This window comes from Somniosus microcephalus, chromosome 3 (genome assembly GCF_052327205.1).
Source record: "Somniosus microcephalus isolate GS21.2 chromosome 3, FLI_Smic_1.0, whole genome shotgun sequence".
NCBI lineage: Eukaryota > Metazoa > Chordata > Chondrichthyes > Squaliformes > Somniosidae > Somniosus > Somniosus microcephalus.
In genome coordinates this window covers 277,144,879-277,166,404 of record NC_140989.1, presented here as the reverse complement: position 1 = coordinate 277,166,404, position 21,526 = coordinate 277,144,879, and the positions used below count along the sequence as shown (strand labels likewise).

Sequence of the window (21,526 nt, the reverse complement as noted above, 5' to 3'; positions counted from 1 at the left end):
AGAAAACAAATTAATTGGAAAACTATGATTTGTGAGTCAAGATGTCTGAAATGGAATAGCTCTTTGGGTTGTTTTGGACACTGAGAAGCTATACATTACTCACCTTTTCCCCAAACACAAAGAAAGGGGAAGGATACTTTGTATCTTGGTTGCTGAAGGGACAATTGACAGAAGACTTATGGATAAGTGCATTGCGCCCCTCTGTGGTTAAGATCTTTCTTTTTTCCTTGTGGTAGCAGACATTGGGATAAAGTCCAAAGCAAAGAAGTGAGACAACCACATCAAGATTATTATCTGGTCCAGTATTGTTAAATACTTGCGTCATCAGGCACTCTGTTCAGAAGGAAAAGGAGAAAACATTGTCAGAGTCATAGTCATAACGGCACAGAAGGAGGCCATTCGGCCCATCGAGTCCGTGCCAGTTCTCTGTAGAGCAATCCAGTCAGTCCCATTCACCCGCTCTATCCCCGTAGCCCTGCAAGTTTATTTCCCTCAACTGTCTATCCAGTCTCCCCTTGAAAACATTGAGTGTCTCCGCTTCCACTACTTCCGTCGGTAGTGAGATCCAGATCATCAACACTCGCTGTGTAAAAAAGTTTTCCCTCACATTCCCCCGTATCTCTTGCCCAAAACCTTAAATCTGTGTCCCCTAGTCCTTGCACCATCAACAAGTGGGGACAGCCTTTCCTCGTCTAGCCTATCCAAACCTGTCATAATCTTGTACACCTCTATCAAATCACCCCTCAACCTCCTTTGCTCTAATGAAAACCAATCCAGCTTCTCCAACCTGTCCTTGTAGCTAAGATCCCCCATCCCTGGAACCATTCTGGTAAATCTCCTCTGCACCATCTCAAGGGCCTTCACATCCTTCCTAAGGTGTGGTGACCAGAACTGGACGCAATACTCCAGTTGTGGCCTAACCAGCGCTTTATAAAGGTTCAGCATCACTTCTCTACTTTTGTACTCAATACCTCTATTTATGAAGCCCAAGATCCCATATGCTTTGTTAACCATTCTCTCAATATGCCCTGCCACCTTCAGGGACCGATGCACATTAACTCCCAGGTCCCTCTGTCCCTGCATACTCTTTAAAACTGTGCCATTAAGTGTATATTGCCTCTCCCTGTTCCTTCTGCCAAAATGCATCACCTCACACTTCTCTGTATTAAATTCTCTGTCACTTGTCTGCCCATTCTGCTAGCCTATGTCCTGCTGCAGTCGATTGGTATCATCCTCACCGTTTGCCACACCCCCAAGTTTGGTGTCATCGACAAATTTAGAAATTCTACTCTGCATTCCAATATCCAGGTCATTTATATATATCTCTCAAAAAAAGCAGTGGCCCCAGCACTGATCCTTGGGGAACACCACTGTCTACCATCCTCCAGTCTGAAAAACAGCCATTTACCACAACTCACTGTTTTCTGCCCTTAAGCCAAGAAATTGATTCTTACCACACTGAACAAATTAAATCATGTCACCAGGTTGATATATACCCGTGTTTTAAAAAGATTTGTCTTTAGTAGGATCACTTAGAATGAAAAAGAGTAAACAGGAATAGTGTACATCACTTGAAATGCATCTTTCTATTTTGTCAGTGTTATAACTTTAACAAAATACTTTTAAAACCTGCATAAACATACATTATATTTTAGATTTCAAAAATCAAAAAAAAGCAGTAAAACACAATTTTAATCATTTAATGATACCTTCAGGGAAACCAGAGTTGATGAGGATGTCCTTCAGCTGAACCTTAGCCTCCCATGTCATCCGCAAAGTTGCCATGTTTAACCTTTTATGGTCACAAAACCGTATTTCTGCATCTTCCCCTCCCATCCTAGAAAAAAATTGCAAATGCCTACATGAAGTTTACTTTACAGAATTCAGGAAGTACTGTACAACAATATAAACACAATTTAGCAAGCATTTGTTTTCCTACTCATCACCAGAATAATACCTTGCATCATCCCAGGCCTGGAAAACTGAAAGCAGAGCCACATGATCTGAAAATCTGGTTCCTGCAAAGTTCCTGTGCATGTAGCCAAGACGCTTGCCATCATTAATAAAAGGCTCTGGAAAACAGGTAGCAGCAGATATGGTGCACACTGCATCGCCAACACTGCAACAAATAAGAAGTTCATAATAACATCTCTATCAATAGCAACAGCTTTCCAACTCCATTCATAACTAAGACATCTATAAAAAATAGAATCCTATAGCTATCAAACTAGAAACAAATATTCATAACTATTCAAACAAAATAATAAGCATTTCAACAACAACAACTTGCATTTATATAGCGGCTTTAACGTAGTAAAACGTCCAACGGTGCTTCACAGCAATGTTAGCAAACAAAATTAGACACCGAGCCACATAAGGAGATATTAGGGCAGAAAAGGTAAGTTTTAAGGAGCGTCTTAAAAGGAGGAAAAAGAGGCACAGAGGTTTAGGGAGGGAATTCTAGAGCTTAGGGCCTCAGTAGCTGAAGACATAGCCACCAATGGTGTAGCGATTAAAATTGGGGGTGTGAACGAGGCCAAAATTGGAGGAGCGCAGATATCTCGGAGGGTTGTAGGAGATTACAGAGATAGGGAGGAGCGAGGCCATGGACGGATTTGAAAACAAGGATGAGAATTTTAAAATCGAGGCGTTGCTGAACTGGGAGCTAATGTAGGTCAGCGAGCACAGGGGTAATGGGTGAACGGGGCTTGGTGAGTGTTAGGATACGGGCAGCAGAGTTTTGGATGAGTTTGGATTTTTGAAGGGTGGAAGATCAGATTTCCGCTGGCAGAAATCCCATCATATAATATGTACTGTTCTGTACCTGTAGCCTAATATTTTGTACATAACAGCAACTAGACCAACCCATCATCCACAGATTCCGACATCATCTATTCCAAATCCAAATCTAACTAATTCTTGCTGAATTAGCAATCAGTCCAGCTCCCCTCTGAATGTGGCCATTTACTATTCTGAGTGGGAATTTATTTCATAAGTTAAGTCTCGTGTGAAGAGTTTTCTCTGGAGTTTAACTTGAGGATTGTGGAGTCTTTAGGTATATCCCTGAATTTTCTTCATCGTGTACAAAATGCATTTGTCATTTAAAAAATATTTCATGTCCCCACATCAATCAATTCCCAGTAAAAGCTCTGGAATTCCCTGCCTAAACCTAACTATCTCGCTACCCCGCTTTCCTCCTTTAAGACGCTCCTTAAAACCTACCTCTTTGACCAAGCTTTTGGTCACCTGTCCTAATTTATCCTTATGTGGGTCAGTGTCAAATTTTTTTTTGTTTTAATATACTCCTGTGTAGCGCCTTGGGACGTTTTACTACGTTAAAGGCACTATATAAATACAAGTTGTTGTTGTTGTAAAGGCATTTGTTTCCTTACCCTATGGTTAATTTTTGTGTTACATAGAAACATAGAAGATAGGAGCAGGAGTAGGCCATTCGGCCCCTCGAGCCTGCACCGCCATTTAATGAGATCACGGTTGATCATCCAAATTCAGTACCCGGTCCCTGCTTTCTCCCCATACCCCTTGATCCCTTTAGCCTTAAGAAATATATCTAACTCCTTCTTGAATATATTTAATGAATTGGCCTTAACTGCCTTCTGTGGTAGAGAATTCCACAGGTTCACCACTCTCTGGGTGAAGAAATTCCTCCTCATCTCTGTCCTAAATGGCTTACCCCTTATCTTTAGACTGTGACTCCTGGTTCTGGACTCCCTCATCATTGGGAATAACCTTCCTGCATCTAGTCTGTCTAGTCCTGTTAGAATTTTATAAGTTTCAATGAGATCCCCTCTCATTCTTCTAAACTCCAGCGAATAGAAGCCCAATCGACCCAATCTCTCTTCATACGTCATTCCTTACATCCCAGCTATCAGTCTGGTGAATCTTCGCTGAACTCCCTCCATGGCAAGAACATCCTTTTTCAGATAAGGCGGCCAAAACTGCACACAATACCCAAGGTATGGTCTCACCAAGGCCCTGTACAACTGCAGCAAGACATCCTTGCTCCTGTACTCGAATCCTCTCACTATGAAGGCCAACATACCATTTGCCTTCTTAACCGCCTGCTGCACATGCATGCTTACCTTCAGCAACTGGTGCACAAGGACACCCAGGTCTCGTTGCACTTCCTCTTTTCCCAATCTATTGCCGTTCAGATAATAATCTGTCTTCCTGTTTTTGCCACCAAAGTGGAAAACCTTGCACTTATCCACATTATAATGCATCTGCCCAATTACCCAACCTGTTCAAATCATCCTGGAGTTTCTCGGCATCCTCTTCACAGCACACACGCCCACCCAGCTTTGTGTCGTCTGCAAACTTGGAGATATTACATCTAGTTCCCTCGTCTAGATCATTAATATATATTGTGAATAGCTGGGGTCCAAGGACCGATCCCTGCGGTTCCCCACTAGTCACTTCCTGCCACTCGGAAAAAGAGCCGTTTGTTACAACTCTTTCCTTCCTGTCTGCCAACCAGTTCTCTATCCAAGTCAGTACCTTACCCCCAATCCCATGTGCTTTAACTTTACACGCTAATCTCTTATGCGGGACCTTATCGAAAGCCTTCTGAAAGTCCAAATACACCACATCCACTGGTTCTCCCTTATCTATTCAACCAGTTACATCCTCAAAAAATTCCAGTAGATTAGTCAAGCACGATTTACCTTTTGTAAATCCATGTTGACTTTGTCCAATCCTGTCACTGTTTTCCAAGTGCTCTGCTATTACATCTTTTATAATGGACTCTAGCATTTTCCCCACTACCGATGTCAGGCTTACCGGTCTATAATTCCCCGTTTTTTCTCTACCACCTTTTTTGAATAGTGGGGTTACATTAGCTACCCTCCAATCCATGGGAACTGTTCCAGAGTCTGTAGAATTTTGGAAGATGACCAGCAATACAGCTACTATTTCTAGGGCCACTTCCTTAAGTAACCTAGGATGTAGGTTATCAGGCCCTGGGGAGTTATCAGCCTTCAATCCCGTCAATTTCCTTGGGTTGGGTGGGATGGCTGTCGGTGTAGGGACCGGGTGCTAGGGTTTGGATGATCAGCCATGATCTCGTTGAATGGCGGAGCAGGCTCGAAGGGCCGAATGGCCTACTCCTGCTCCTATCTTCTATGTTTCTATGTAACACCATTTCCCTACAAATACTGATTTCATTCAGTTCCTCCCTCTCATTAGACCCTATGTTCCCCGACATCTCTGGGAGGTTATTTGTGTCCTCTTTTGTGAAGACAGAACCAAAGTATGTATTCAATTGGTCTGCCATTTCTTTGTTCCCCATTATAAATTTCCCTGATTCTGACTGCAAAGGACCTACGCTTGACTTCACCAATCTTTTTCTCTTCACATATCTATAGAAGCTTTTATAGTCAGTTTTTATGTTCCCTGCAAGCTTACTCTCATATTCTATTTTCCCCCTCTTAATTAATCCCTTTGTCCTCCTTTGCTGAATCCTAAACTGCTCCCAATCCTCAGGTTTGCTGCTTTTTCTGGCCAATTTATATGTCCTCTCCTTGGATCTTATGCTATCCCTAATTTCCCTTGTTAGCCACGGTTGAGTCACCTGCTTTGTTTTATTTTTATGCCAAACAGGGATGAACAAATTCTGTAGTTCATCCATACGATCTTTAAATGTTTGCCATTGCCTATTTACCGTCAACCCTTTAAGTAACGCTCCCCAATCCATCCTAGCCAAATCGCGCCTCATACCATCGTAGTTTCCTTTATTTAAATTCAGGACCCTAGTTTCTGAGTCAACTACTTCACTCTCCATCTTAATGAAGAATTCTATCATATTATGATCGCTCCGCCCCAAGGGGCCTCGCACAACAAGATTGCTAATTAATCCTTTCTCATTACATAATACCCAGTCTAAGATGGCCTGATCTCTAGTTGGTTCCTCGACATATTGGTCCAGGAAACCATCCTGTATGCACTCCAGGAATTCCTCCTCCACAGTATTGTTACTAATCTATATGTTGGTGCTTTACGCTCACAACTTTGTACCCTGGATCTACCTAGAGCTGCCTCCATGAAAAATCTTGCCCCACAGTCCCCCTGTCGTCCTATCACCTCTGGCCAGCTGTCAGGAGGCATGAAGTATCATACAGGTATGACTATCTGTTTTTCCCATGGTGGTGTCTCTCTGCTAGGGCATTAAGTAGAATGGGACTGAGAGAATTAAAAATACGGCTTCCCCCTCTGCTTTTGATTAATGCACAATAATAGTCAGTCATTCTCTTGTGTTCAATGTTTTGCCATTTGGAGCCATTTTGTTGCCTTCTTTGAATTTACACAGGATTATGATTGGAATCTTAGAATGTCAACACATTATAAATATTTTAGAAATCAATTTAATTCAACATTATCGGATGGCTAGACTATGTGGAGCAGACTGCATGACATTATGCCTTTACATCAAATATGCACCCGTATGAAGCTTTCTTTGAGCTCACACAATGAATAGAAATTTAGTGGGGATCGTGGGGTAAGATACAGACATATATACACACATCACAATTGAAATTTATGAGCCTTAGGTTAATAACATTATAAATCCCAGCACCCCAAGGTGCCACTGTAGTTGTTTTGACTTTGTGACAACAGGAAGGATGTCCACAGAAACAATATATCAGTGAGTTTTGTATGGGGGAAATAAAGATGCCTCATATGGTTCAGGTCTGCCCCAAAATCTGAACTCTAGAAATAAATTTAACTTTCAGAAATTACTCAATCATTATGCCAATCAGTATGGATGCTGGGAAATTTTAAGTCAGGAAGAGGCTTTACGGTCTCCAATCATTCTTACAGATACAGTGGATATTGGAAAAGATCTTAAAAGACAGGTGTTCCAACTAATTATCCTTAATAATGTGAAGTATAATGAAAGCAGAATATGACCATTATTACAAAATCAATAGAAAAAGAAGCCAGTTAATAATAAATTTCTATTCATTGTGTGAGCTCAAGTCAGTTCAAAGAAAGCTTCATACGGGTGCATATTTGATGTAAAGGCATAATGTCATGCAGTCTGCTCCACATATTCTGGTTCATCCAACAACAGGTCACCAATTTCATGTTTCCTCCATGTATTGCAAATGATCTATGCAACAGATAGAGGGCATTTAATGAAGTCTACATTAGAAATATGTATTTTCTGTTCTAATTTTACAACAGAAAAATTTAGGCCCGAGAAGTATTACCGTACTTATTAGTCTACTGAATATGATCCTTTCCCAGTATTATTCTCTGCTTTGACTCACTGGAATATACAGCCCATAATCATCATCTTGCCAAGACGTGGTTCAATAGGAAGTCTGGCCAAGATACGGCCCAGAGGAGTCAGCTCATCGTTAGTATCTAAAGCATCAAGTTCTGAGAAAGAAGAGAACAAGTTTAAATATCCCTCATTTATTAAGCCCGAATACACACATTATGTTACATATAAAGAAACTGCTTCTAGAGTCCAGGCATCATAGATGTTACTCTCTGAAGAGTTTTCTGATACTATACTCGGATGAACAATTTATGATTCCAGTTTTGTGGTGGAAAGGGAGATTTTAAACCATGAACCAGCAATTTATTGTAGCACACTTGCACAGTTATTAAATGATTGCTTCAGCTGAATGCAGGTACTTGTCACAAGTACAATTTTTAAAAGTCAAGTGTAAAATTGAAAATAATTGGCTTCTGAAATGATGTTTTCAAGATTTTAATGATTTACATGGTGGTCATTTTCATACTTTGCATTGCGCTGAAAGGCGGAAGAAAATTTTACTCTGGATGATATAAAGAACTTATCCAGTGCTGCAATCAATCAAATTGCAACTCCCAGTTTAGGAATTCAATGCTGTAATATTCAGGGAAGGGCTGATAACTACATTAAAAAAGAAATCATGGAGCCTTGCAATTTAAAGCGTTTTGAGAACACTCTGTTAAATTAGTTAATTTCTTTCTATTATTTCCTATACATTAAGTTGAGGTTAAAACATTGCACAATCATTCTACATAAAATTAAACAGTAATTTAGTGCAAGGTACCATAGTCTCTTGGGGACATTATAGTTTTTACCATTTTTTTTTTTTTAAAGCAGCTTTACCACCATATAACTAGGAGTTACCTCGCAAGGTGTGTTCTGCCTCAATAACTGCATCCAGCGGTGGAGGTTCAATAGCTTTAGCCAAGAATGGTCCAATTCCTCCCAGACGAAGAAGTTTGATGCTCAGAGCAACTTCATGAAGAGGTGTGCGGAATATCTCTGGAGTCATGTGCGTTTCAAGTCTGAGAGTGGGCAAAGATAGTTGTTAATGAAATTACACTTCAGAATATTTACACAATTCCAGGAATTTATCATTTCCTGTAACAATTTTATAATTAACTATGTAAATTTGAAACCTATTCCTCGAAACTTGAACTTGATTACAAATTTACCAAAGAAGGCAGTTCAGTGACTTGTATTGCAAAGCAAACTACTTAAACACAATGGCCGGAATTTTCCGGGGGGGGGGGGGGGGGGGGGGGGCGGTGGTCAGCGGGCAGAATGGGTGGTGGGTCGGGTGGGAAATTTGATTTTTTTGACAACGGGTCGGGAACCCACCGTCATTCTGCCACAAAGCGCCTTTCCCAATGGCGCGTCTGTGATCTCGGATCAGACCCAGCCCGCAGAGGTGGGTGAACCAATTAAAGCAATTATTGGCTTGTTGACAGACCATTAATGATGGTTTTAACCTTACCTTTTCACTTTAACTGCTCGCCTATGGGGTCCACACTGGTCGTGGACCACGTCTGTTAACCTGAGGCGGGAGTTGAATGGCCACTGAATCAGCTGACAGCCTGAAATACACTATAAAAGCTCCTACCTCACAGCTGTTCACCTTCCAAGTGCAGAAGCTGCTGCTTACTCCATTTGGAACACAGATTGAGCTTTATGCAGGCTACACGTGTTTGGAGCAAACTCTCTATCCAGTGTCACCTCACTAGAACAATCTCTCTCACCATTGACAGATTGTTTCTGTCATCTCAACTTCACCTGCCATCTATTCCATCAGCCTGGGTACCATTTAAACTGTTTCACCTTGGTCCTCAGAATCTGACCATGACCAGGCATACCAGCAGCACCAACACCACCACCAACCTTCTCCGCAATCACCTGATGCTTCACAGGACAGAGGGCATCAGCACCCGACAAGCCAGGTACGGCCTCACCATGACCAGATTTACTTCACTTGGCGCTGTATACCCTGGTTGCCACATGATGTGCCAGGTTGGCACCACCCCACACCAACACCATAAAGCATCCATACAATGGCCAAGCCATTTCTTTCACACACATCACCATTGCGGGGGTACCATTATGTCTCACCATTCACTGCAGCTCACTAAGCCACTTCCAAAGGTGCACACAAGTCTGTCCGAGAATGCAAAATGTTGAAAATAAAGGTTTCAATGTTTGACAGCACATTAACAGAAACTTTACATGAACATTGGATAAAACACCCAAGTGGCTACCTTTGTGTGTTGTTAGTTGGTATGATTGCACTAGGATGAAAGGGAGTGTGAGGGGTGGCTAGTGAGATGGGGATGCGATAATGTAGATAGAGAGGGATGGGTGGAGGTGCAAGGTAAGTTAAGTTGGTGTGAGTAAGGATGTGCAGGAGTAGGGTAGGGAAGGCAGTGAGGGAGATGTGATGAGAGGCACAGCAGGATGAGGTGGAGTGTGGCTTTGTACTAACATTTCCTGATCTACTGAAATCATTCAAAGGTTTGCGCCACTGCACCCAGGTCCTCCCGACGACCCCCCCTGCTTGTGAGCTCCTCTGCAATGTGCAACCAGGCTGTCTTGGTCTCCTGGGGAGGTTTCTTCCACCCATCGGAAGGGTAGAGGACCTCCTTGTGTGCTGTGGAGGGAGTCATGGGAGAACCTGGGTGCAGCCCTGCACTTCTGTGCAGTAATTGTCAGTGTTTGCAGTACTTCAATGCTGTAGAACACTGACAGCACAAATGTCAAAAGTAATGTGGCCATGGTCCCTTTAAAGAAACCGGCTCTAGACGAGTCATGAATGACATCACCAAACCCGCTCCATCTAATTGGGCCGGGAAACAAACCCCATTGAGCTAAGTTCGTTTTAGGCAGCGGGATGGAGCCAGCAGCGACCCACCACCGACTGCACTGGACCCGCCGAGGTGAGCAAAATCTCGGCCAATATATCTGCTTGTATTGAACCTTAATCATCAATTATTTCATTCATACCTCTCAAATCGTGCCCTGCTACAGAGATGGAAGCAGAAGCCAGGTTGGACACGTCCTGCTCTACCCCGTCGTTGTTCCAAATTGGTCTTAGAGGCCCATACTGTAGCGTAGTTGGTCATGTTGTTGTGAGATGTAAACAGTTTCACTTTTTGTCTGAAAAATAAATTCAAATAAAGTATAGTCAAGAGAGACCAACAGTTATCATGCTATTACTCTGGAAGTGGGGTAAAGGCATGATGCAATCTCTATTGCTTGAGGGGTACGCTTCAATTACACAAATACTGTGCTATTAATTGGGCCAATACTAAGATTGTGATCTATTCGTTAGCTGCTTATAAATTCTTCACACATGCAAATTACCCTGCGATCTTGTGTGTATATCCTAAACGCCAGCCTTTTAAGTAACATTATATATTAAAAACAGTAGGTAGATCACATCTGTCGGTGCGGATGTGACAGGCCTTTCAATGTCAAATTATCAGGTAAATATTACATCAGTTCTACTATATTTTGCTCCAGCAAATTAGTATGCAGTTTCAGCACAAAGCCACTGGGTGGCAGCGCAGCAAGCGCTTCACTCTCATTGTCTCATTCCCTCGACACAACGGCCCGGATTTTGCGGTAAGAACAACGGCGACGCTATCAGCACTCACTGTTATTAAAGGAGTAAATTGGACAGTAACTTCAGGCGTCCGCATATGCGCAGTTAAAGGCAGAAATCAGGAAGTTGCGATCCGATTTGACCTGCTGCCCCACAAGCTTCACTACACTGGTATCTCGCCAAGAGACTCGGCATTGAAACACGTGAAGTGCATGAAGTTGCTGTACTTGCCCACCAGAAAAAAAAAGTTAGGGCTTGTCCCCTTCCAGTGTTAGTTAATTTTTAACTCTGTGATAAGTCTTAATTACTGCCAAACAACCTCTCTGGCACTGAAAATTTACTTTTACAACTGTGGAATCGAATTTCTTCAAATTCTAATTATTATTGGGGATTTTAAAAAATTTAAATAATTAAAAAAAAAATGTTCTTTGTCACTTTTATCTCGCTCTCTTAAATCGCATCTTTCTTCCCTCTCTTTTTTCTGTACATGATTTTACATTGAATTAAATATTCTATCTAACACTTCCTCGTTTAGACTCTGCGTGCCTCAGTAAGGCTTCCTCAATCTGATTGGTTGAGACACGCTGTTGCTTGCCCTGTTCACGCAGGTCCCAGATACTCTGTGGAGGTGCCGTGCTGTTTTGACTGATAACCGCAAATCACAGTGTAAAAGCCCACTGAAATTTTGCAGCTAAGTTGAAGCGTAATGAACGGCAAACGCTGTTCGTTCACCACTGACCACAAATTCCGGGCCAACATAACTGTTTAGTTATTAAGTATAATAAAGTAGTGGAGTTAAAGAAGGAACTTGCATTTATATTCCACTTTTCATGTCCTCAGAACGTCCCAAAATGCTTCACAGCCAATGCATTACTTCTGAAGTGTGCTCACTGTTTTGCAGGCAAATACAGCAGCCAAAACGAGCATATGTCCCACAAAGAGCAATGTGATAATTGATCAGTTAGTCTGCTGAGGGATAAATGTTGGCCAGGACCGGGAGAACTCCCCTTATCTATTTTGAATTGTGCCTTGGCAGCTTGTACATCTACCTGAGCAGGGAGACAAGGCCTCAATTTAATCTCCCAATTGAAAGACATCACACCCAACAATGCTCCCTCAGTACTGCACTGAAATGTCAACTTAGATTAATGCACTCAAGTCATAAAGTGGGGCTTGAACCCATGAGCTTCTGACTTGGAGGCAAGGCCGACAATACAAGATTGTTTACCGGAACAGGGTCTTGCACCCTGGCCATCAGATCACTTTTGTTACTGTTTACTTAAAAGTTAGATGATCTGCTGATTCAGCTATCTTGGTTCTAAATAAAAGCATTCATCATTTTTGTTGGAAAATGTAGCCAAATTCAGACATCAAAAAATGCACCCTCCAGACATCGGGCAAGAATGGCCTGACCTGCCGTACTACACACAGATTATATTCCCTTCACTGGCATCTTCTCCAGCCCCTTGATTGCCTTTCATTCACTGTCACCCTCTAAAATGGTTTTCCTCCCCTGGACCCCTTCTTTGAAAATCTTTTCTGCAACCCCCACATGGGTAGTCTTTACCCTGACAGAGAAACCTATTACCTCCTCTGTCTGATCCAGCACCTTATACTTGCACTCAGCTGCTGCCCTGTTAACACCTGGTGCAGAACCATGCTTTTGGCAATGTTGCTCAATCTCTCCCGCTCCCCTGTGATACTGGACTCGCCTGTCTCCCCAGTCCCATAGGGAAAGGGAAGTGACCAAATGCAATGCAGAAACTTGACTGTCTGCAACCACCCCCCCTCCCACCTCTTCCCCCAAGCGGAAACACTTGGCCAATAATACATTCCCCTTTACTGGTATTCTGTTATTGGCAGCTTTGCCAAGTTTTGTTGGCTGTCCAGACTTGGTCATCTTGCCATGGCCAATCTCTTGTTCTTTGAAGTAACCCCACCACCACCACCCCCCCTCCATCACTCCTGCTGTAATAATAATTTCCTGAAATCAGATAATGCAAAGGGAGTTGACCTCCCTCCCTTTAAATGAGATAAAAATCCAGGAAGGGTTGGTCACCATAATCCTCCCCAACTCTCAGATGAAAATCCAGCCCTTGTGGAGGGAAGGTAACTGCCCCCCGCACCTCCACGTCCCCCCACCACCAAGAGAAGATATTCCCACGCCAGATGGGTAAATTCCAGACCCCTCGCATTCCCCACAGAAAGTTTGGTGCATCCTACCCCACCACCTCAGAGGTCATTTCCTTACCTATCCCTCCAGTGATCTCCCCTCTCCTACACCCTTTCCTTCCCTCCCTTCCTCCTCATTGCCCCCCTTTCCTTCCATCTGCCTCCTCCCTTTTCCCCACATCTAACTCTGGTTGACCTGAATAATGCACTTGGTCTTGACACCTTGTGTGCAATTCCATGGAGATCAACGAGCTGTAATAATACATTTTGTTTTAGCTTGGTTCAGTGCTAACACTCTCGCCTCTGAATCAGAAGATTATGGTTTCAGGCCCTACTAGAGGACATAAGCTAGGCATGACATTTCAAAGTAATACGGGGGGCGGGGGGGAAGGTTCCATCTGTTGGATGAGATGTTAAACTGAGGCCTTGTTCGCCTGTTCAGGTGGATGTAAAAGAACTCATGGCATTACTCCAAGAGGCGCAGGGGATTTCTTCCGGTGTCCTGGCTAATATTTATCTTTCAACCAATACCACCAAAAGAGATTAACTGGTCATTAGCTCATTGCTGGTTGTGGGACTTTCGGTGTATAAACTGGTTGCTGTATTTGCCTGCAAAATAACAGTAATTACACTTCAAAAATAATTCATTGGCTGTGAAGCACTTTGGAACATTCTGAAACATTCTATATAAATTCAAGCTTTTCTTTTTATTAAAAGTTTTTAACAAGTATAAATCACAATTTCCTCAAAAATCAAGATGCAGAGATCATCACTCACTTGCACGAATCAATGACGTAAACCACATCATTAATGGTAATACTGGTTTCTGCGATGTTTGTGGCCAAAATAACCTGGTAGTAAAGCATACAGAATTCAAACAAAGTGCACTGCTCACATAAGAACATAAGAAATAGGAGCAAGAGTAGGCCATTCGGCCCTTCGAGCCTGCTCTGCCATTCAATGAGATCATGGCTGATTTTCTGCCTCAACTCCATTCACCGGCCCTATCGCCATATCCCTTGATGCCTTTACTAGTCAGAAATCGATCGACTTCTGTCTTGAATATACCCAATGACTGAACCTACACAGCCCTCTGGGGTAGAAAATTCCAAAGATTCAACACCCTGTGTGTGAAGAATTTTCTTCTCATCTCAGTCCTGAATGGGCTACCCTTTATCTTGAGACTGTGGCCTCTGGTTCTAGACTTCGCCAGGCAATGGAAACATTCTCCCAGCGTCCACCCCATCAAGCCCTGTAATAATTGTGTATGCTTCAATGAGATCCCCTCTCATTCTTCTGAATTCAAGAGAATACAGGCCTAATTTACTCAATCTCTTCTCATACGACAGTCCCGCCATCTCAGGAATCAATCTCGTGAACCTTCGTTGCACTCCATCTATGGCAAGTATATCCTTCCTTAGGCAAGGAGACCAAAATTGTACACAGTACTCCAGGACACCCAGGTCCCTTTGAGCATCTGCATTCCCCAATCTGTCATCATTTAGGAAATACTCTGCCTTTGTTTTTTCTACCAGAGTGGATAACTTCACATTTATCCACATTATATTCCATCTGCCATGTTCTCGTCCACTCACTGAGCCTGTCAAGATCCCCTTGAAGCCTCTTCACATCCTCTTCGCAACTGACACTGCCACCTAGCTTTGTATCATCAGCAAATTTGGAAATGTTACATTTAGTCCCCTCATCCAAATCATTGATATAGATTGTGAATAGCTGAGGCCCAAGCACTGATCCTTGTGGTACCCCACTAGTCATAGCCTGCCATCCTGAAAAAGACCCGTTTATCCCTACTCTTTGTTTTCTGTCTGTTAACCAATTCTCAATCCATGCTAGTATATTACCCCCAATTCCATGTGCCCTAATTTTGTTCACCAACCTCTTGTGTGGGACCTTATCAAAGGCCTTCTAAAAATCCAGATACACCACATCTACCGGTTCCCCTTTGTCTACTCCACTAGTAACATCCTCAAAGAACTCCAGTAGGTTTGTCAAACAGGGTTGCCCTTTCATAAATCCATGCTGACTCTGCCCAATCTTACTATTAGTTTCCAAGTGCCCAGTTATTGCATCCTTTATAATAGATTCCAGCATTTTCCCAACTACTGATGTAAGGTTAACAGGTCTGTAGTTCCCAGTTTTCTCTCTCCCTCCTTTCTTAAATAGCGGGGTTATATTTGCTATCCTCCAATCTGCAGGAACCGTTCCAGAATCTAAAGAATTTTGGAAGATGACAACCAATGCGTCCACTATCCCAATGGCCACTGTGGTGTATGTGCCTTTAAGAGCCCCCTGTGTACTGTAATGCCGGTAATGGCCACTCGGGCTATATAAGCCTGTATATTGTCTTGTATCTGTTAGTTCACCTCCAGACTTTGTTCAGTAAACACCTGTGAAACCAACTCCTGCCTTCCGTGTCTCCATTAACACACGGATGCAACAGTGGCAACGAATTGGAAACGGACTTACCTGCAATTCGGCAGCACCTCAAAGAGATCGATTCCTCAGACGAAAGTCGAAGAAAAGCAAGAAAGAAAAAAAAAAAAACTGTGGTTTCACCAGCTAGCCGAGCTGGTGGCAGGTACTGCAATAATCCTTCCTGGGCGGCGGGCTGGGGCTCCATCGGCTGGCTCTGCAGCGGGGCCGAGCAGCGAAGGCGGAGGCAAACAGAGACAGAGGGGGGGAGCACTCGGGAGATGGCCGGCGCTGCAAAGCAGGTCGGCGTTCGGACCAAGCAGAGGGAGGGAAAAGTCCCAGAGAGTCCGGCGGGAACGAGTCTCCACCTGTAAATAAAAACTGCGGAAAACAGCGTTGTCAGCAGCAGCGGCGGCGGGAAAGCGCGGGATGCGCCATTTTTTTCTGCAGGGAAGAAAGGAAAGCGCAGGAGGCGCCATTTTTTTTTCAGGATGCCTAAGGCTGGCAATATTAATGCTTTCGATAACGATATAGAGGATTGGACCACATATGTGGAAAGAGTGGAGGTTTATTGCACAGCAAATGAAATAGAAAATGATAAAAAGGCATCAGTACTTCTAAATCTAATGGGCGCAAGGACATACGGGCTGTTACGAAACTTAATCACTCCAGCCAAACCAAAGGACAAGAATTTTAAGGAGATTGTTGATACCCTACAGGAGCACTTAAACCCAACACCGCTGCTGATAGCGGAACGATTCAAATTCTTCAGGAGGAATCAGCACAAGAATGAAAGTAACACTGATTACCTCACCGAATTAAGAAAGCTGTCAAAGCACTGCCAATTCGGGGCAGGACTGGCAGATTCTCTACGAGACAAATTCGTCTGCGGTCTCCTAAGTGAAGGAACACAGAAAAGGCTACTTTCTGAGAAAGATTTGACACTGGACAAGGCTTTCAGTGTGGCTGTATCATACGAAGCAGCAGCAAGAGGAGCTGCAGAGATACAGCAAAAGCCACAGGACTTCGGCACCCATGAAATGACACGGGGTTTCGAGAGATGTTATCGCTGCGGCAGATCCACCCATGTCCAGAGGGACTGCTGGTTCAAGGACAAAGCATGCAGGCAATGCGGAAAGATGGGACACATTGCACGTGTATGCCGATCTGGAAACAAAAAATCCACTGGCAGAAAAAAAATCAATAAGGAAAAGTACAGAAAGGTACAAATGATGACGGACAGTAGCTCCGAAGACCAGAAGAGCGATAGCGACTCCGGAAACAAGAGACTAAGCTGTCTCAAATTACATAATGTAATTGCCAAAGAAGATTACCAGGCCATTTGGGTTACCCTCACGATAGCGGGGTCCCCAGTTAAAATGGAGCTAGATACAGGATCAGCTCTGACCGTCATAAGTCGACGGGATTACGAGCGGCTATTTCCGCATATACCTTTGAAAGACATATCCATTGTCTTGAAGACATATACCGGGCAGAAAGTATACCCCAAAGAGAAAATAAGGGTGCCTGTTGTATACAACGGCAAGGAAATACAGAAGTTGTATTTATACGTTCTGCAAGATGGTGGTCCACCGCTGTTGGGACGTGAATGGATCAGGAAGATACGTTTAGACTGGCACCCCATTCAGGCACTGACGGTGACCAGTAAGAAAAAAAAATGATGATGACGTCATACCTGAACGATTAAAAGACATCTTGGCCAACGCCAAGGAAGTGTTTCAACAGAAACTAGGAACCTTGAAAGGCATCACCGCCTCAATAAAAGTGGAAGATGCGGCAATTCCCAAGTTTTTTAAGGCAAGGCCGGTGCCATACACAATTCGTCCAGCAGTCGAGGCAGAGCTGGAGAATTTGGAAAAGGCAGGCGTATTATCCAAGATAGATTGGAGCGAGTGGGCAACACCCATCGTCCCGGTCATGAAGAAAACGTTGAATAATGATAAATTGAAGAACAGAGAAAAATTCGCATCTGTGGGGACTTCAAGGTGACTGTAAACCCGGTCCTTCACACGGTACAGTATTCTCTTCCGAGGATAGAAGATATTTTCGCCTCACTATCTGGAGGGAAACGGTTCACCAAAATTGACTTGGCACAGGCATATCTGCAGATGGAGGTTGAAGAGGCCTCTAAAAAGTATCTCACGATAAATACACACAAAGGCCTGTACCAGTACAATCGACTGGTTTTCGGAGTAGCATCAGCTCCAGCTATCTGGCAAAGAGCTATGGAGCAAGTCCTGCAAGGGATTCCGGGGACTCAATGCTACCTAGGCGACATCCTTGTAACAGGAGAAAACGACAACGAGCACCTTGCCAATTTGGAGCAGGTGCTCACTAGGCTGAGAGAACGGGGCCTACGAGCAAATCGCCCCAAGTGCGAATTTTTCCAGAAACAAATATCATATTGTGGCCACATAATTAACGAGGAAGGGTTGCATAAGTCACCTGAAAAAATTGAAGCGGTCATAAAAGCCCCAGCACCTGAAAATGTCTCACAATTAAGGTCGTTCCTGGGATTGATAAATTACTATCATAAACTTTTACCGAACTTGTCAACTCTTCTGCACCCTCTTAACGCACTGCTACAAACGGGAGTAATTTGGAAATGGAGCGAAGACTGTAAACGTGCCTTCCATAAATGCAAAGGCTTGATCACGTCCAAGGAAGCGTTGGCTCATTACAACCCATCACTGCCAATCAGACTGGCGTGCGATGCATCCCCTTACGGCGTAGGAGCGGTATTATCGCATAGATTCCCTGATGGCTCGGAGCGGCCGATAGCTTTAGCGTCACGCTCATTGAACTCAGCTGAGCGTAACTATGCCCAGATCGACAGGGAAGCACTCAGCCTGGTATGGGGAGTGAAGAAATTCAACCATTACCTACACGGACAAAAATTTACCTTGTTGACTGACCATCAACCCCTCGTCTCCATATTCAACCCTAAAAAGGGTGTTCCCATTATGACAGCGCAAAGGCTACAGAGGTGGTCCCTTTTCCTAGGGGCACACCAATATGACATAGAATACAAAGGATCAAAACAGCATGGGAATGCTGACGGTTTATCGTGCCTACCGTTGCCAACGGTAGAAGAGGCACCTACAGTAGACCCAGTGGAGATGTTCCACTCAACCATAGTGGAATGTCTACCAGTAACAAATTCTGCCATTGAAAAGGAAACGAGAAATGACCCGACTCTCTCACGAGTCTACGATTTAACGGTGAAGGGATGGCCAGCACATGGCGAACCACTGTTGCCAGCATTCTCGCAAAGAAGAGAACAGCTGTCAGTGTGCCGAGGAACCTTGATGTGTGGATCCAGAGTGGTGATTCCACCCAAACTCCAGGATAAAGTGCTAAAGGAGCTTCACGAGAGGCATCTGGGTGGAGTGAAAATGAAGAACCTAGCCAGAGCGTTTGTGTGGTGGCCAGGTATCAATGGAGACATCGAAGAAATGACCAAGAGCTGTCTAGGATGCCAGAAGGTCCAAAACACCCCTCTACATCCATGGGAGTGGCCCTCATCTCCATGGCAAAGGGTACACATCGACTTTGCTGGTCCATTTATGGACTCCATGTTCTTAATCGCGGTGGATGCACACTCCAAGTGGCCGGAGGTAATAAAGATGTCCTCCACCACCACGGAAAAAAACCATCACAGTATTAAGGACCATATTTGCCAGGAATGGGCTGCCTGAACAGATCTGTTCTGATAATGGACCGCAATTTGTGTCCAAAGAATTCAGGAAGTTCTTAAAAAACAATGGGGTTAAGCACTACACGTCCGCCCCATACCATCCCGCCACCAATGGATTGGCTGAAAGGTTTGTCCAGACCTTCAAGAAGGCCATAAAGGCCATGGGTAATGAAGACATAAAACTTCAGCATAAGGTAGATAACTTCTTGTTTGCATACAGGAATGCAACACATGTGGTTACAAACCAAACTCCCGCCATGATGTTCTTCAATAGAAGCCTAAGATGCCGGCTGGATTTGATCAAGCCAAACATCAGAAGGGACGTGGAGAACCGGCAATTTCAAGGCCTGAGTGAGTGAAAGGCCAACTAGAACCTTCCAGATAGGTCAACAAGTTTTGGCCCGGGACTACCGTACCGAGAAATGGCAGCCTGGAACTATTTGCACATGACTAGGACCGCTGATGTATACCGTGGACATTGGAGAAAGCATAATAAGGCGCCATGCTGACCAGATCATAGAGTCGTCTGAAAAGGGACAACCTACACCACAACTCTATACGCCTAATGATGAAGTAGAGATACCCATAGTATCTACCTCCGATCCGGTGATACTGGAACCAGATGAACCCAACACTGGCATTCAAGCCGAATCAGCCTTGCCAAAAGAATCTACTACACCACCAGAAACTACTACACCACCGAGGCGTTATCCGGACCAAGTCAGGAAGCCTCCAGAGAGACTGACTTATAATTGATTAACTGCAGCAAATGTGTAGATTATTGTTCTTGTAACATGTTAATTAATGATTACTTAAAATATTATGTACTGGTTGTCTAAAAGGGGAGGAATTGTGGTGTATGTGCCTTTAAGAGCCCCCTGTGTACTGTAATGCCGGTAATGGCCACTCGGGTTATATAAGCCTGTATATTGTCTTGTATCTGTTAGTTCACCTCCAGACTTTGTTCAGTAAACACCTGTGAAACCAACTCCTGCCTTCCGTGTCTCCATTAACACACGGATACAACAGCCACCTCTTTTAAAACCCTAGGATGTAGGTCATCCGGTCCTTGGGATTTATCGACTTTTAGTCCCATTAATTTTGCTAGTACTGTTTTTTTTACTACTAATAATTTCTTTAAGTTCCTCATTCTCGTCACACCCTTGGTTTTCACGTGTTTCTGGGAGGTTTTTGTGTCTTCCTCCGTGAAGACAGAAACAAAGTATTTATTTAATTTCTCTGCCATTTCCTCATTCCCCATTATAAATTCTCCCGTCTCTGACTGTAAAGGACCTACATTTACCTTTGCCAGTCTTTTCCTTTTCACATACCTATAGAAGCTTTTACAATCCGTTTTTATATTTTTCACTAGTTTGTGCTCATATTCCATTTTCCCTTTCTTTATCAATTTCTTGGTCCCCCTTTGCTGATTTCTAAAGACTCCAATCCTCAGGCTGGTCGCTTTTTCTGGCAACTTTATAAGCTTCCTCGTTTGACTTAATACTAGCTTTAATTTCTTTTGTTAGCCATGGTTGGATCACTTTTCCTTTTGGGTTTTTATGCCCCAGAGGAATATATGTTTGTTGCAAATTATACATCATTTTCTTGAATGTTAGTCATTGTATGTCGACCTTCATACCTTTTAGTGTAGTCTCCCAATCTACCATGGCCAACTTGTCCCTCATACCCTTGTAGTTTCCTCTGTTTAGATTGAAGACCTTAGTTTCAGATTGGACTAAATCACTCTCAAACTTAATGTAAAATTCAATCATATTATGGTCACTTGTCCCTAAAGGCCCCTTTACCACAAGATTGTTGATTAGCCCTTTCTCATTACGCAATACCAGATCCAGAATAGCCTGTTCCCTGGTTGGTTCATCCACATACTGATCCAGGAAACCATCTTGCATGCATTCCAAGAATTCGTCCTCCACACCATTAGTGGTAATTTGATTTGCCAGACAATATGTAGATTAAAGTCCCCCATGATTACCATATTGCACTTGTTACATGTACTTCTAATCTCTTGATTGATGCTGTGCCCTACATTACCATTACTGTTTGGTGGCCTATACACAACTCCCACCAATGTTTTCCACCCTTTGCTGTTTCTTAGCTCCACCCAAACTGATTCCAGTTCTACATCACGATCTGCCAAGCCAAGATCTTTTATCTCTACCGTACTGATCTCATCCCTTATTAACAGTGCTACGCCACCTCCTTTTCCTTTTTGTCTGTCCTTCCTAAATGTTGAGTACCCTGGAACATTCAGTTCTCAGCTTTGGTTACCCTGCAACCATGTCTCTGTAATGGCAATTACATCATTCCC

General features: G+C 43.4%; 1 protein-coding gene across 4 annotated transcripts in view; it reads right to left on the bottom strand.

The window, feature by feature from the left end:
- Positions 1–21,526, bottom strand: part of dhx9 (DEAH (Asp-Glu-Ala-His) box helicase 9) — an 84,725-nt gene that overhangs the window by 13,794 nt on the left and 49,405 nt on the right. For all 4 annotated transcript variants that reach the window (XM_085982594.1, XM_085982595.1, XM_085982596.1 and 1 more), the window contains 7 exons: positions 13,824–13,897; positions 10,274–10,426; positions 8,144–8,304; positions 7,287–7,398; positions 1,958–2,119; positions 1,710–1,837; positions 104–333 (listed from right to left, as the gene is read on the bottom strand). In XM_085982594.1, coding sequence (XP_085838720.1) covers positions 104–333; positions 1,710–1,837; positions 1,958–2,119; positions 7,287–7,398; positions 8,144–8,304; positions 10,274–10,426; positions 13,824–13,897 — 1,020 coding nt within the window. The remainder of the gene's footprint in view (positions 1–103; positions 334–1,709; positions 1,838–1,957; positions 2,120–7,286; positions 7,399–8,143; positions 8,305–10,273; positions 10,427–13,823; positions 13,898–21,526) is intronic.